Source organism: Scyliorhinus canicula, chromosome 14 (assembly GCF_902713615.1).
Source record: "Scyliorhinus canicula chromosome 14, sScyCan1.1, whole genome shotgun sequence".
In the NCBI taxonomy this organism is placed as follows: domain Eukaryota; kingdom Metazoa; phylum Chordata; class Chondrichthyes; order Carcharhiniformes; family Scyliorhinidae; genus Scyliorhinus; species Scyliorhinus canicula.
Window position 1 is genome coordinate 110891064 of NC_052159.1, and position 17564 is coordinate 110908627.

At 40.0% G+C, this 17564-nt stretch overlaps 1 protein-coding gene across 2 annotated transcripts in view; it reads left to right on the forward strand.

The window, feature by feature from the left end:
* The window catches only part of LOC119977273 (ephrin-B2-like), a 68300-nt gene extending 51818 nt beyond the window's left edge, over positions 1-16482 (forward strand). The window contains exons 3-5 of one of the 2 annotated variants that reach the window (XM_038818014.1): positions 6573-6665; positions 7954-8052; positions 13071-16482. In XM_038818014.1, the coding sequence (XP_038673942.1) occupies positions 6573-6665; positions 7954-8052; positions 13071-13483 (605 nt within the window). In that variant the 3' untranslated portion in view covers positions 13484-16482. The remainder of the gene's footprint in view (positions 1-6572; positions 6666-7953; positions 8053-13070) is intronic. The other variant, XM_038818015.1, reaches the window with a different exon arrangement.
* Positions 16483-17564: the final 1082 nt, after the last annotated feature.

The following is a 17564-nucleotide window of genomic DNA, read 5'->3' on the forward strand; positions in this document are numbered from 1 at the left end:
TTCATCCAGCTAATCTGTGTGCTGTGTAATTGCCCAGTGGATTTTCTTTTAAAGGCTCGTTACTTGTGCTCCATAATACTGTATGGAGATAACGGATCAAATGCTGGTTTCAGCTGGCCAATATGCAGTTGTGATTTATTTTGAATGTCAGAATACTATGCATTCACCTTTCTGAAGAAGTGTCAATGTTACACAGATTCAGCTCAGTTCCACTTGGATGTCATCAGAGAATTGATTTGAGAAAACGAGAGTTAAAAATAGAAAGAAAAAGCTATAGGCTGACTCTACAGCTGGAGACTTTCAAATTTAGTTTTGTTAAAAAAAATGAGCCTTTTGTAATGCAAACTATTCCCATTGAATTTTCTCTTCCTCTCCCATGCTTTTAATTTGCCTGCCGTGAATAGTGTGAACTGGCTCGAGCTACTCATTACTTTTGAAAGAAAGTATCCGTTCTTCTGTGATTATTTTTAGGGGAGAGTGACAACTTCTTTGCTGCATTTCAGCCAGTTCCTTCTAAAGCACTTTTAAAATCTTTGCATTCTGGCCTCTTATAATTGACAGGGCCAATGCTGAATTCACAAAGGTGAATGCATCTCACATTGACCTGTACATTGTGAGGAAATGGAGGCACGTTTTAAGGCTGCATTTTGTGTGAACGATCAGCAGTGGCTGGAATATTGTGGCTAATCTGAGTCAAGATGAAAAAAATCAATGTCTTATTTGCTTTGCCTTCTATTGATGGGGTATTGGAGAAAGAAGCCGGGCTGAATCGGTTGCACCTCTTCGAGCTCCTCTGATCAGTGGCAGTGAATAAATACGACAGTATTGGCACAAATCCAACAGCTTAATTCATCATGTGATTAAAGCAAAGCAATGTTACTGACCTGATAGACCAGAGATGGCTAAGACCCATACTCTATATGAAGTACAGTCACTCCCTGGGGAAGCAACGCAATAATGATCAAATGAAGACATATTAAAATGTAATATTACTTCCCTTCCGTAGGGCATTGGGAAAATACCAAATCCAGAAGCGGCACTTGTGTAAGTGCATTCAGCTTCGACTCATTAATTCATTGTAATCAGTATATTTTAAAATTGTGCACAATTTTGATGAGAGCCTTGTAACAGTGGCTATAGTCCTTGCTATTTTTGACAGGTGCCACAGCTAGATAAACATTATGAAGCCAGTGGTGACATTGTTCTCCTTGGAATTGTGATGCAAATCATTCTACCCCCAACCACATCCTCCCTGGACTGAAAGAAAATCTCCATCCCTTTCCTTCAAGGTTGTGTGGATGAGCACCACCATCACAAGGATATAAAATGAAAACATCGCACACACCAGCAAAAGCAGGCTTTTTTCAGTTTAGGTTACTTCGGCAACCCTTGCAGCAGGGCATTAGTCCGATAGCTTGTATTGGTTTTAATGCAGTCATGACTCAGACGGAAAAGATGCTGCTCTGTGCCTGATCTATTGACTGTCAGATTATCTTCACTCAGTGTTGCAAGCTATTGTCATTCAATATTTGTTTCGGCTAAAATAACAGAGTCAGATTTTGATATATTGATTAAAAACATGGAGTAGGCAGTAGTAACCTGCACTGCAAATATAGAATGCCGAGCTCCTCTGCAGCACATCCCTTATCAGAAGCATTTGAGATTTAGCTGGATGAGCAGGCAAAGCTCTCAACCTGAAAATCTTCCATCCAGCTATTTTTTTTTTGTTGAACACTGTGTATTGCAGAAACAATGAGACATTATTTTGAGATTTTATTATTACTGCAAGGTGGCATTCAGCTGTCATTTATAGCTGATGGATGGATCTCACGTTTCCCATAATCCTATACAAAGCACTCATGGAATTAAGCAGTTCCAGGACTTACGATCAAATGCTAGTTTCAGTTTATTTTGACTGCAAGAAGGTGTAGTGCTGTTTCCTGGACTGTGAAATATAGATTCACCTTGAGAAGCTAATGATTTTTTTTTCAAGCCACTCCGGTGTCACATTTTACCCTGTAGATTAGGATGCGATGTGGACTCAATGTTGGGGTTGAGAAGCCAAACCACAGAGGGTTAATTTACAGTATTTGCTTTCAAAGCTCTTTTCAAACATGATGTGTCGAACAGTTGACCTGGGAGGCAGTTTGCAGTTGAAAGGTGTTCTCAAGTTAAGGGGAAAAAACTTCAAAAAAGGCAGAGATGGAGGGCCATACAGCCGGTGTTTGCTTAGCGATCAGCCTCCTACAGCTGCAGTCTGTCGGGAATATTTTGCAGTTGCTCTTGTGTTTGACTTACACACATAGCTTTCAACAGGTACTAATGACAAGAAGTTCTGGTATCCTGAGCATCACCAGCTGATTTGTCTCTTTTAGTGTACGCAAAGTGCAGCTTTGCAGTGGGAGGCTTTGCTTGCAGCTTGACCTCGTGCAGCCAGAGGTGTGAGGCGATAGCTTGACAGTCCCTATGAATGCTTCAAATAATTTCTTCAAGCATCCTTGGCTAATTGTCAGATTAATTATGTGGATTGGGTTATGATGTGGCTCCAGCTAGGACTGACAGATTGCCTTCAGCCAACAGTGTTTTTATTCTTTGTCCAATATGAGTTTTGAATTCAGAACAGATTCCTCCCCCGACAACCCCCCACCCCCACCCTCTCTCCCATCCTAGAAATTTCATGAGGAAAATCAATTAAGAAACTAAGCATCATCCAAAGCAAACTTTCAAGGTTTGTTGATTGTTGAACGTAGAATTGTTCATTTCGTAGTTACTTGACCTCAAAAACGTGCCAGATTATACCACATTTTCTACCAATAATTCTTTCATTCTTTTTGAATGGAGTGCAATCAAACAATCTTGCCAAGGTGGTCACTTGGCATTCAGGCTCTACAGACCACAGTTATGTTTCTCTGCCTGATCCCATTTTCACAGCCAACATGTGGAAACTGATTAAGACACAGATTCTATCTGACACCAGCTAGGGTAGAGGGAGGTGGGACGAGTTTGATTTTGGGGTGGGGGGGGGGGGGTTGGGCAGGGGAGGGGGAGCAGGGTGATGTGGATAAATGTGGGGGAGGGAAGCAAAATTATGGCCCGGAAATGAACTTGTGTGTTAATAGCCTACAAGCATTTAAATGCATTCGCCTGAAATATGGTGGAGGTGGTAACAATATTGCCTGATGAATGTCTGCACTGAAAATAATTTCAGTCAGACCTGCTGTGTTTTTGCATGTAAATATCATCAAAGCCCAACTTAAAATACTTAAGGATGCAACTGGTTTTAATCGTGTTCCCTTTCATTTTAATATGCTATTGTTAACTAGTGATTTGTTCTGCATCGAACTTCAAGGCGATCTGCCATAACTGGTGTCTGTACTGCTCCCTTTCGTCCCAGTCAATGGGAAAATCCTAAGTTTACATCAGTAATTCTTAATTGAGCCTGGCCACTTGCTTATGGGTGCTCTTTTCAGGGCTCAGTTCATTTGTCAATTTATCACAACTGACCTCAGTTAATAATTTACCCAGTTCAATTTGCCACACAAACCTCACTATCTCCGTGTTAAACGTATTTTAATGCTACGTTCAACCTCTACTTTCCCCCTGATCTGCATTGCATGGAGTCTACATTTGGGAATTGTGCTTGTGCATCTACACCTCTTATTCTTTTCTTAGAGAAATGAATCTAGTCTAATCACATAGCTTCAGCTGGCTATAGACACACATACTGAATTTGACAGCTGCAGATGGAGGAACTCTCAACTAATTTATGACATTGGTTTGTCCTCTTTGTAAATGTGCTAATGCCTGCATTAAAATAATGCAATGTCATGGAAGTTTGCTAAGCCTGTCAGTATTCAAAGGAAATTTCTAGGCTATAGTCTATGTTCTTCATATTGCCTATATTCACTGGAGTTTAGAAGAATGAGAGATGTTTGCATCGAATCTTGTAAAATTCTTCTAGAGCGTGACAGGTTGAATGTTGGGAACATGTTTTTCTCGGCTGGGGAATTTAAAACATGGGGTCACAGTCTCAAAATAGAGGGGCAATAATTTACACTGGGACACCAAAAGGCGTAGGGGCGATAATTTAGTACTGAGATGAGGAGCATTTTCTTTATTCAAAGGATTGTTGATTTTTCAAATTCTCTAGCCCAGAGAGCTATGGATGCTCAATTGTTGAATATATTCAAGTCAGAGATAGATACATCATTGGAATCAAAGGTCATGGTGATAGTACAGATCAGTGAATTTGAGGTAGATTAGCCGCTGCTGCCTCACGGTGCTGAGGAGGCGGGTTCGATACCGACCCCGGGTCACTGTCCGTGTGGAGTCTGCACACTCTTCTCGTGTCTGCGTGGGTCTTACCCGCACAACCTAAAGGTGTGCAGGGTAGGACGATTGGCCACACTAAATTGCCCCTTAAATGGAAAAAATAATTGGGTACCTTAGAGAGATAGATTAGCCGTGATCTAATAATAATAATCTTTATTGTCACAAGTAGGCTTAATTAACACTGCAATGAGGTTACTGTTAAAAGTCCCTCGTGGCTACATTCCAGTGCCTATTTGGGTAAACAGAGGGAGAATTCAGAATGTCCAAATTACCTAACAGCACAACTTTCGGGACTTGTGGGAAGAAACCCCGAAGGAAACCGACGTAGACACGGGAAGAACGCGCAGTCTGCACACGGACATCGACCCAATTCGGGAATCGAAACTGGGATCCTGGAGCTGTGAAGCAACAGTGCTACCCACTGTGCTACTGTGCTGCCCCACTTCTTATTGGCCTTAATGGAAGACGGAGCAAGTTTGAACAGTCACGTTGCTGATTCCTCCTAATTTTTATGGATTTATAGAATGAACAGAGTGTTTTAATAAAGTCCTTGAAGGTGTTATTTGGATGTATCCATGTAAGTGCTCTCAAAGAGAAATTACATTTTCCCTCATAATCCAAATAAAAAGAATTTTTTAAATTGTATTTTTTGTTTGAACAGTGAGCAGTTCTGACATGGTGTTTTGAAGTTAATATTGGAAGGGAAATTAATTAATTTAAATAGGTAGATTTTTGAAGCCAAAGTGTTCAGAGAGCTTGTAATTTATTTTTTTTCCCCCAATTAAGGGGCAATTTAGCATGGCCTATCCACCTACCCTGCACATCTTTTTGGGTTGTGGGGGTGAGACCCACACAGACACGTGGAGAATGTGCAAACTCCAAATAGACAGTGACCCGGGGCCAGCAGCGAACCCTGATCCTGAGCACTGTGAGGCAGCAGTGCTAACCACTGCGCCACCGTGCCGCCTGAAAGCTTGCAATTTCAAAAGCATGTGTTAATTTAACAACATCACATTGTCAGGTGCCCTTCCCTCCACAATAGCCTCAATGGTAACTTCAGTACTCATTGCTTTTAAAAATGTGGCAAATATCCGACTGCACCACCTTTAATCCACAATATCTTGGCCAATGTTTGTAAATGAACCTATGTCACTAAAAACAAATGTTCTGGTTATTTACTTCATTGCTGTTTGTGGGAGCTTGTTGTGCACAAATTGGTTCCCACATTCCCTACGTTAGAACAGTGAAATTAATTTTAAAATTACTTTAGCGTTTGCAAAATGCTGTGGAACAATCTGAGGTTGTGAAAAATGCTAGATAAATTCATGACCTTGCCTCATTCTGTTCAAATAACTTGCTTGAAAAATGGATCAGTAGAAAACAAAATGTTTGTCAAATTCTACTTTTAAAAAATACCATGAGCAAAATTTGCTTTAGGATAATAATACATTTTATGCTGTTTGACATTTATGCAGGAAATGTTCCTGCCGTTCCTTGATGCTGTTTTCTAACCTGTAAGGATAGTTAACTGAAGTCTGATCCTATCTGGAAAGCAACACATTTTCCCAGGCCCCCAAATAGGTTGATTTATTAGTATTTTTGATGATCAACGTACTGAACGGAATACATAGCAATAAACCTTTCCTTCGGTATCTGAATGCTTTTCAAAGAGCTAATAGTCTTTTGAATTGGCTTCATAGCTTGGTTTCACCTGCCAAGCTATTGTAGTTGTACACCTGTAATCAAATGACGAGGTAGAGTGACAGAGATAAACATCTTTATCAGCAATTCCATAGCCCTGTGCCTGCTCTTCTGTGTGTAGGAGCTGTTTTAACAGTGATGTCCTTGGTGTTTTAGTCTAATAGGTCATAAAATCCAGTTCCAACATTGACAGACCTGATTTACACACAAAATTGCTTCATGTTATTGATTTTTCCATCTAAAAGCTATATGTCTCCACAATTCTCCAAATCTGTTGATGTGGTGCCACATTACAGGTCTATTCTTAACTGTCTTTCAGAAGATTAGGTTTTGATAGCTGATAGATGACCATGTTGCCTTAAGTGAGTGGGGGAGGGGCAGGAAGTGGAGGTATTAAATAAATTGTTCTAATGTTTAGGTTTGTGGATGCAATTGTAATATGTAAACTGTAATAGTGACTTTGTTCAAAAAATGTAGGTTATCCACAGGTGATACTAGATATAATTTTGATGATTATACCTTTTTTCTTGTTTTCACAGCAACATCAAATGGTACTTTGGAAGGGCTGGAAAACCGAGAAGGCGGAGTATGCCAGACAAAAGCCATGAAGCTTATAATGAAAGTTGGACAAGGTAAGAGCCATCTCATCTTTCCCAAAGACAAGAACAATCATCTCTTTTATCCACTTCGCTGCAAGCTGTTCATAATCATTATGACAATAAGAGGCCCAATATTCTCATCATTGCTGTGAAAATCAGCTGGGATCAAAAGTGAAGAGTATCCGATGCTTAACTATTGTTCTGGAGCTTTCTGAATCAATCAGTTATATAAAAGGATTAGGAGTGATCTAAAAGTTTGTTCTAAATTTTAATCAATACTTGCACTGTAAAATGAAATAAAACAAGCCATCTCTGGCCCTTCCTTAAGGCCAGTGAAATTAAGGCATCAACTTGAGGCTATTGTGTTTTTAATAACTGGGGGGAAAAACACTGCATTTTTCTGGTACCTGAAGATTTGAGAAAACAATTATGAGTTTTCAAATGAGAAGAATAGAAGACTTGCATTTAGCTTTGTGCCATTAACATGAAGCAGATTTTTCCAGAGACTGGAGACCAATTTGGTTAAATATTTTGAATGTAACTTGTTACTAAGTAAGAAGATCACTTCTTCCTTGTAATATCATTAGTTGATAGTGAATGGAAATTAATTCTGTTTCATTCAACACAATTACAATTTCTAAATACAGCATGTGTTGACATTATAAACCTCCCTTACAACTTGTATCATACACTTTCCGTGTTAGTGTATTGCCAATTAAGCGTTCTGTCAGCATCCACTATTCAACTGAACTATCACCTACAAGTTGCCTGATATGGGTCGGCTTCTCTATGGTTGTTGCAGATATTTGAGTGGTCAGCATTTAAAACTGACCAGTATCAACTGTGCGAAAGGGCTATTTGAAGCAGTGGACATTGCTTCTCCCTCTCGTATATAAAAACTTAAAAAGATAAACCATGCAGAACAGTGTTGCTGCAAAAGTGAATATTTTAAATCACTTTGTTACCAAACAAAGTACCTGCGCACTGCAATGAATTGCTTTTCACCTCAGATTTTGACAATACAGAAAATACACTCACACTTTGCTATCAATAGAAATTCCGCTGGTTCATTTGATTAAGTTCTAAGCTGATTTTTTAAAGAACACTACTGTTCAACAGTGACTTCCAAAATGTTAAGCCAATAAAGCTAAAAGCAAACAGATTTCACTCCAGTCATGGCACCTGGAGTCCGCAATACCTTAATGTGGGTTGCTTAGGCAGTAAAACATCAGTGTTGAGGGATGTTCCCCTTTGTCTGACTGATGAAGGTATCTCAACGTTACGGTTTGTAATTGAAACAACCTTTTTAAAAACTTTTTAGATGAAAATTCTGTGGGAGGAAAAGAAAAACCAACCAGAGCTCCTGAAAAAGGACAGGATGGCATCACAACCAAGCCCACCCAAAAGACGGAGAGTGAAGGTAACCATCTAGTAGAAGCTGATTATAAGGAAGATACCTCATCTGTGAGCTGGAGTTGTGGAACTTCTTTCATCTGCCTGAAAAGCCCATGTCATGTGCAAGTTAAGCATGAGGGTCATTGACACAAGGGAACAAATGGCAGGAGTCCTTTGGGGCGATTCTATGAGGAGCACTACTCCTGTTTGAGACTTAAGTGCATCTTTATATGAGCCACAACTGTTCAACACTTAGTTTGGCTCAATTTTTCATGTATGTGAAGTGCTGATCCAATGGGATGTTTGCACTCAGAGTCAAAGCTATTCAGTCCATCATCTTTGAAAGTGATAAAATCACACCCCTCTGCTGTTTCGTTACTATTCAATCTACTTCCACCATTCCATCGGGCGGTGCATTTTAGATCATAACTTGCTGGGACAAAAAAAAATTCTCATCTCTTTGATTCTTTAAGCTCTTAAATCTGTCTTCTCTGGTTACTTACCCTCCTGTGAGTGGAAACAGCTTCTCCTTATCTACTGTATCAAATTCCCTCATAATTTTGAACACCCCTATTAAATTTCCCTTTAACCTTCTGGGCTCTTAAGAAGAAAAATCACAACTTCTCCAGTCTTTCCAGATAAATGAATTCCCTCATGCTATCATTCTGGCATATCTCCTCTGCACCCTTTCCAAGGCCTTGATCTCTTTCTTAAAGTGTGCTGCCCAGAATTTGATGCAATACTCCAGCTGATACTTAACTGGTGATTTATGAAGGTTTAGCATGACTTCCTTACTGTTGTTCTTGATACCACTGTTTACAAAGCCAAGGAGTTTGCATGTTTTCTCAACAGCTTTCTCTTATTTCTCCGCCCACCTCCAAAGATTTGTGTATGTGAACCCCCAGCTCTCTATTCCTGTGCTCTTCCAGAATTGTAACATTAATTTTGTATCGCCTTCTCAAGAAAGAATTCTTGCAAAATGTCTCATTTTTCCCACTTCTCTGCATTAAATTTCATCTGCCATGTGTCTGTCCATTTCACCAGCCTACTTGTGTTCTCCTGAAATTAGCTACTCTCCCGCTCATGATTAGTTACAGTCTTTGAAAATATACATCCTATACATAAGTCTAGGTCATTGTTATATATCAAAAAGAATGTATTGGTCCATGTGGGAAGCGACTGCTCACTCCCCTCCAGTTTGAAACACAACCATTCATGGCTACTTTCTGCTTTCTGTCACTTTGCCAATTTAGCTACTAGCGTCCATTAGTTTCAATTTTGCTCACAAGTTTATTATGCAGCACTTTATAAAATACCTTTGAAAGTGCATATACATATAAAATGCTTTCATCAACCCTCCTTTTTTTCATCAAAGAACCTAATCAGGTTTTTTAGAACTATTTGCCTTTAATAAATTATGTTAGTTGTTCAAAGCCTGTTGTATGATCAACTGCCTGGGACAGTGGTCCAGATGTTTAGTTATTTTAGATGGCTGTCGGTGGTCAATCCAAAAAGCTTCTTATTAAAAATTACCAGGCTCTTTTAAAACACAGAACTTCACTGTAGTGAGGTAACACTACACAAAAACATTCAAGTCTGAAGCATAAAATTAACTATCTGTGCCATTGTGCGATACCTATTAAATCAGCAGTAGCTTTAGTGTCTTTCAATATTTTTGCTTCAACAATCATAAACTAGGACCATGAGAAGCAACAGGAGTGCATTGCTTCCATAGGATAGATCCACGTGGAGGCACATTTGTTCGCACTGCTGCCTCACAGCTCCAGGTCCCGGGTTCAATTCCTGCCTTAGGTGACTGTCTGTGTGGAGTTTGTACTTTCTCCCCGTGTCTGCGTGGATTTCCTCCGGGTGCTCCGGTTTCCTCCCACAGTACAGAGATGTTCAAATTAGGTGGATTGGCCATGCTAAATTGCCCCTTAATGTCCAGAAATGTTAGTTGGGGTTACTGGGTTATGGGGATAGGCTGGAGGAAGTGGGCTTAAGTAGGGTGCTCTTTCCATGGGCCTAATGGCCTCCTTCTGCACTGTAAATTTTATGATTCTATGATGTTTTCGTAGCACCTCTGTCAGAGTCAGTGCTGTTTTATCACTTGGGTGAATTTTGTCTGTTACAGTTATTTCATCCTTATTGCCTATTATTGACAAACTCCTTTACTCCTAATCCTTTCAGGATTCTCTCTGTCTTTCCTGAAAAGTGAGCAGCATTGTTATTCACGATTTGGCTAGATTAAATTGGCAATATTCTAATTTGCTTCCTCAGGACCTTAAGTTTTGAACAATTCCAGATGTTTGACAGATAATGAGAGCTTCTATGTACTGTGCTTTTAAGAGAGGAAAGCCTTTAATTTCTTCCTGTTCTTCTTCCTTAGTGTGTCAGGCTAGCACTCAGCTGCAGCTTACGTGAATCAGTTTAATGTAAACATGATTGATTCATCACTTCTATTAGCATGCCTTGCTTTGCCTCAGCTTCAGGAGAACGTTACAGACCTGCTAAGTAGAATTTTTTTCGGGAGGGTTCATGTTGCTGTCTCTGGCTGTCAATTTTCTCAGCAGCAGAAAGAATGGTCATGAGTGTATATTACAATTTCTCAAAGCTGTGACTCTCCACTGGGATCTGTTTATTATTTCAAGGATTTAAATCCATGTTTCAGACCCACGAGCTTGCTTTGGTTTAGTGTGTCAGTAAATAAATCAACTTGCAGATAAAATATTGCCCTTCATTTCTGTGAATGGCTAGAATCCAGGCAGATTGTTGATAAATTTAGTATCTGTGCGATAGTTTTATTTTTATTGTAAATAGAAAGCAGTCAAATACTTGTGGGGTTGCGTCTCAGTCTATAACTCTACCATGGCAGCATAGCAGAACTCCATTTCTCAGTCCTGTATCTCAGCAAATTAGATCAGTTTGTGTGGAAATTGCATCATTCCAGCAATGTCTGCTGCTTTTGCTGTTAAATCACTAACTGCTGCCTCCATGTGAGACGCCTCATAATATTTTAAGTCACCAATCATTAATCCATGAGAACGATTGGATGTTCTTTAAAAATAAAATGCTTGGAAATATGGAATCAAAGCAGAAAGAGCTGGAAATACTTAGCGGTCTGGCAGCATCTGCGGAGAGAGAAACAAGATAGGTCAATGACCTTTCATCAGAATGTTCAAGTTCATTTGGTAATACGTCCAGTTGTCTGTTTACTTATTGAAATAATTTTACACCACAAGTTACCAGATACATTGCTCTACCTTCTCTGTCTCTCTGCAAGTCTATTTTTTCATACCGTAGTGGTCAATACTGTCTGTACCTCCCAGAATTGAAGGTTGCAATTAACCCAAATGCCTGTCTTTAGGCGAATAGAATTGCAGATTTCTACTGTGCTTTAGGTGAGGACTTGTGCTTCCTGATTTCATTCCTGAGTTGTCCAGCTCTAACCTTAATACTATGCCCCCTTATTCAGGACTCCTCTAACATGTATTTGTCCTTTTGAGTCCTTTTATAATTTAAAGCAACTTGGTTAGATCACTCCTCAATTTTCTATACTCAAGGGAATCTAGTCATCTCCTGCGAAACTCCTTTTCTCCCTTAATCTTTCCTTACCCTTAAAGTCTTCTAAAGGCCACAAGATTGTCCTTGTTTTCTCTCCTCTTCTTTTCAGTTAGGCACTTCAAGTAGTCTTTGCAATTAACAAAAACTGTGGAACTTGCACAGAACCTTCCCCGATTTCAGTGAAGCCAGTGGGGAATGTGCAACAGGTGTAAACATCTGGGAGAAGGTCACCTGGTTACCATTGCTACCCATTCGATGACACCAGGACACTTAAAAGGATGGGAAAATGGAAATATTTATTTGTTAAAGAAATTCTCCCTGAAGTAGAGAAGGAGCAGACCCAACCTGCCAGAGGAAAGAGATTACCAGACAAGTGGATTTACAAAGACTACTGGCTATAAAGTTTTGATTCACAAGGGAAGAATGACCATGTAAATTAATTTTTATGGCCAGTTCGATTTGAAATTGCAAGCTAGATAAATACAGCAAGGCTTCTGAGTAAAAAAAAAGCTTGAACATGCAGTCTCATTCCTGAATGAATAGTCTGGCTTGTTTATCAGCATGTGGAATGACTAATACATTCAGCACCAGCAGCAAAGGGGCTGCAGCCAGTCAGACAGTATGACTAGGGACAATTGTCTTAAGGATTTACATTTTCTTACTCCTACCATACTGCCTCAGGCAAGCCTGCATCTGTTTTAAGTGAAGTTGTCAGCTCCATATTTTTGCTACTGACTGATGAAGATTTATTAATAAAAGAAAGGGTCCAGGGATAACATGGCATATGTTATTTTAAATATTAATTACTGACCACTAGTGCTTATATTTGGATAAACAATAGATAAACTCATTTGCTGAAGTCTTAGACTAAAGTCTCATTGTTTTGATGACCTGTTCAAAGTCAAATAGCATTTTAAATGAAGTACATTATGCATTAATTTAGTAGTTATGTAACTATTATCTGTTGGGCGGGATTTTCTGTTGCCCGTGCTGTCAGTGGGGTTTTCCATTACTCACACCCTCTGCCATCAGGGAACCTGCGGTGGGGAATGGGGGAGGGTCACCGTCTGCAAAACTGGAAGATCCCGTCGGCAGGAACGGCCGGAAAGTCATGACCATGGGGCTGGATTCTCCACCATTGGGATTCTCTGTATTGCCGGCAGCTCAGGGGTTTCCCGACGGTGTGGGACAGAGAATCCAGCCCATGGCTTTTGCAAGATCTTCCTCCTTCAGCAACATGATTGACGGTGCGATCACCGAAACTGCCACACCACATAGAGATTGCTGGTTGATTGATTCAAATAATATCAAAATGGATTATTTGGAAGCACTGAGGCTGCAGCTTCAATTATTTTTCAACAGACCAGAGGTTTTATTTAACAACATTTAACTCGAGGAGTGAAATTTTGTTCTGAGAGATTATTTTAAAGAGCTTTTGTTGCGAGTCAAATTATTCAAACAATTCTTCTTTGTTTTCAGGTGGGACACACTCATTCAGTAGTGATAATAAACCTTCAACTGCACCCAGGTACCCAGACCAGGGCAGATTCCTCAACTCCGACGTGGCCTTATTTGCAGGCATTGGATCGGGCTGTGTGATCTTCATCATCATTATCATCATGTTGGTTGTCCTGCTGCTAAAGTACAAGAGGCGGCACAGAAAGCATTCCCCACAGCATACCACCACTCTGTCCCTTAGCACACTGGCCACGCCCAAACGGGGAGGCAACAACAATGGCTCTGAACCCAGTGACATCATCATTCCATTAAGGACTGCAGACAGCGCCTTCTGTCCTCACTATGAAAAAGTCAGTGGAGACTATGGACATCCTGTATATATAGTTCAGGAGATGCCGCCACAGAGCCCAGCGAATATATACTACAAAGTCTGAGCTGGCAGAAACTGAGGCTAGTTTGGGATCCTGAAGAAAACTTTTGGCCTGTTGCATACCTGGGTCTTCTGCTGAAAATAGTGGTGACTTTACTTTGCACCAGGATTGACTTTAAATGTGTAGGAGAATTAAATGGGAAAATGGAAGCTTTGCAGGAAATTCAGCTGAAGAGAGAGTTGGTTAGTATGTATGGTCTGTGTAGGAATCTGCTTACAGTAAAATAACAGGAGCAGCAAGTCGGAAAAAAGTTGAGTCAGGGACTCAACCAAAATGTTCCACCTTTTACTCTTACCTTTCATTTCTGGACCATATGCTACAAACATACCAGGAAGCAAGAGACAAAGGGGTGTTTGAACTATCTATCACTGTATTTATAACTAGTAACATTTTAAGCTTTGGATATTCAGCAATAGAAAATAGTCAGTCTCCACTTTCCCTGGACTGTTATCTTTTATAATAACCGGATTTCATAAATCCACCTCTGTCTTTGTTCAGTGCTTTTGATTTTTGTTCCCTCTTTTTGTTTTCCTGTTACCAGTATTACTTGTTAACCCGAAGGCCACTTTGCCTTCCAACATGATCACTGTAACATCAGGAAACTGCTAGAACGTACCACAACATTAACTTGAATCCAACATCCCAGTCACCAGTGGTAGTATTCAATAAAAGCAGCCAAATTTAATCAGTCACCCAGAAAGTGATAAACCATGTCCACATACAAGCTGGAGTCCTTCCAGTCATACATAGCACACGGTGGTAATAAGCAGGAGACCAGGAGTTCACCTGTGACATTTAACTGCATTTGCAGTTGTTTGCTGCTGCCTTTTTGAATCTGAAAAGGAAGTGTAGAAATATAGATTATTTAGGGAGCACTTTGGTACTATAAGTTCCAATAGGTAGACTGGTAGACATGGTGACAAGCACAGTGCTGTAGGGCTGCACTTTAAATGAGCTAAAATAATTATTATAAGCAAAACTGAACTAGAGAGAAAAAAATGAAAGGCCTCCATCTGCATGATGCTTTATTGAGGTATTAAAGGGAAGGGCGCACATCAGTGAGAAAAGAGACCCGTGGGCTAATGCTTATGCTTTTTAAGAACAGTGGTACAGACAGACTGAGGATATAAATTGCCTTACAGTTTGTTTTGTATGAATAGACTGTGGAGCAGTCTCCATATTACATGGTACAGCTTCTCAAATTGTGGCTGGCAGCTTCAATGACCTTTTAAGGCCTTACCCTTGAAGTACTCATGCAACAAAAAAAATCAAATACTCTACATAAAATGGAGAAGGGAGAAGAAGCAACTAAGTGATCAAATAGCAGACCTGGTGAGCAGATTAATGTGGGTCAATCTTGGTAATCAGAATTGTTTAGTAAGAATGGACAGTGGGCAGATGAAGATCATTTGAATATTAAACTATCTGGATGGTCATAACATTACCACAAAATGTTTGGACACTTGCCTCTGGGAACAGAATCATGTTTCCACAAATAACAGAAATAAAAATAGAATCTTCTCAAGTAACAGAAGCTGGGAAATCGCTTTTGCGTCGTATTTCCAAGAACTGAAGGGCTTTTCAGCCTTGATCTAGTTAGTTAACACAGGGGCCTAAGTTTTAGAAAACACTTCTTAAGTTAATATTAAACAGTAGTAACCTAGCACTGACAATGTCTTTTCCAAAATCATCCTCACTCCTGTGGTGACTTGCCATGTAGACTGCGTTTATTAGTTACTGCGTGGCACTGTCCAAACTGTGGTATCTTGTAGCTTAAAATTCAAAGAACATGTTCTGTGAAAAGACTGGGCTCAGGGATCCCAAAGGGGAACCCGCAGAATGGCTGCCCAGTCTAATCCTTGAGCCTGGAAATTACAGAAAGGGGAACCCGCAGAATGGCTGCCCAGTCTAATCCTTGAGCCTGGAAATTACATTGACGACAAAAGTGAAGCACTTTGCATGTACTCAGATCGTTGCCACGGCGATGAAGTACATTATATGTGCATCTGATTTTCTACCATTTCCATGTACAGTGTGTTTTTTTTGTGGGCCTTTGGGACAAGAGACATATTAGCAGAGACACTTCTCAGTTATACAAGATTTTGTTTGTTCTTCATGAAATACTTTCTGGGTATTCTGTGCCTGACATTTTTTTTTCACATTATAAACCAGATTCTGTTAACAGCAGGTGAATTTCCCATTGAAAAAAAAATCCAACGTGAGAATTGATAGGATTTCTGGTTTATAAAATGTGCAGTGGTTGTGTGTCTGATGTAGCGTACGGCACTTTACACTGATCCTACATAGTTTATCTTACTCGCCCCTCCCCGCCAAGAGTAACCGCCTTGCAGACACATTCATCCCTATCACCTGGTTTTAGAATTTGCACCACACAGTAAACTGATGCTAGTTGTGAAGCTGTAAATATGTGGAATATTTTAATGTAATACGATTTGGGCAGAGAGGGAGGGGAGAGTTAAAATAGCCTTATTCACCTTTTTAGTAACAGAAGTTCACAGCAGAGCATGACTTAATTTTCCTTAAAGTAAAATTGTGTAAATAGAAGATTTTTTTTAAACAAATTCTAAGGAGGATGTTTTGTATAAAATCTGAATTTTTTGCAATGTATTTTTAGCTATAGCTTGTTTCCAAGGCAGTGTCATTCCCCTTTGCACTGTTTAAAAATGGAGAAAAAAGAAAATTGGTAAGGTTACCAAACTGACCGCTGCATATTTGTGCCATGAATATTTATTTAATTGTTTCTTTGTCCAGTTTGTACACACAGTATTACGCTTGCTTTATAAATATTGAATGTTGCTTTCTCCTCATTTCTCTCCTTTTTCTTCCGCTTTTTCAAACATTTTCTTTTTCTGAAGCAGATTTAATTTTCACCTTCACTCACCCGCAGTCCAAGGAAAAATGAACAAAATTAAAATCACATTCCATAAGTCTGTTACAAACTGAAGTTGTTTTTAAATAAAAGACTTTTTTTCCTATGGAAATTTGCCTGAGGTTCAAGTTTTTTCTTCCTTCCTTCTACTTCCTGAAATCTAGCAAAAACAAAGGTCTTTTAAAATGGCTTGTTACGTTTCGAATAAAATGCAGGAGATTCAATTATGAAGTTGTGTTTTCTGTGGTCCCAGGGTCAAAGAGAGGGGAAAGTCAGTCAGTGTTCCCTGCAGCATGGTAGTACAGTGGTTAGCACAGTTGCTTCACAGCTCCAAAGTTCCCAGCTTGGGTGACAGTGCGGAGTCTGCACATTCTCCCCGTGTCTGCATGGGTTTTTTACGGGTGCTCCGGTTTCCTCCCACAGTTCAAAGATGTGCAGGTTAGGTAGATTGGCCCTGCTAAATTGCCCTTAGTATCCAAAACAAAAAGGTTAGGTGGGGTGACTGGGTTACAGCGATAGGGTGGTGGTGCGGGCTTAGCTGGGGTGCTCTTTCCAAGGACCGGTGCAGACTCAATGGGCCGAAAGGCCTCCTGCACTGTAAATTCTATGATTCTGATTGCAAATGTGTTGAAAGTGTACTTGCATGTCAGGTGAGGAGATTGGTCTTGTCTGTAACACCCCCTTCCCCATTCAGTATCTGTTGACACGTGTTGTCGAGGCTCATGCACAAACAACAACTTGCATTATATAATGCTTTTAATGTAGAAAAATATTCTTGAGAGAAGCTTAATCAGAAAAAACAAATTGGACACTGAGCCAAAAAAAGGAAGGACTGACTAAGAGCTTGGTCAAAGAGGTGGACTTTAAGAATAATCCTAAGCGAGGTGAGAGGCAGAAATGTTTAGCAAAGGAATTCCAGAGTTTGGGGCTTAAAGGGTTGGAAAGAAGAGCTGAGAAGGTAATTAATAACTGGAACATTCTCCAGCATGAGAGTCAGCAGGATAAATTCTTTATTCTTCCTCTGACACTATTCCATTTCCATACAATGAGAATTATTTGCGAGCGGTTCCAGTAGCTTCCCATCTGGTAAGCCAAATGGATAAAAATTGCTGCAGGCACACCCAAATTCCTCATGATGTCCCAGCGTGTGATGTTCTAAAGAAGAGCATTAACCTGGAGAAGGAGGGTAGAAAT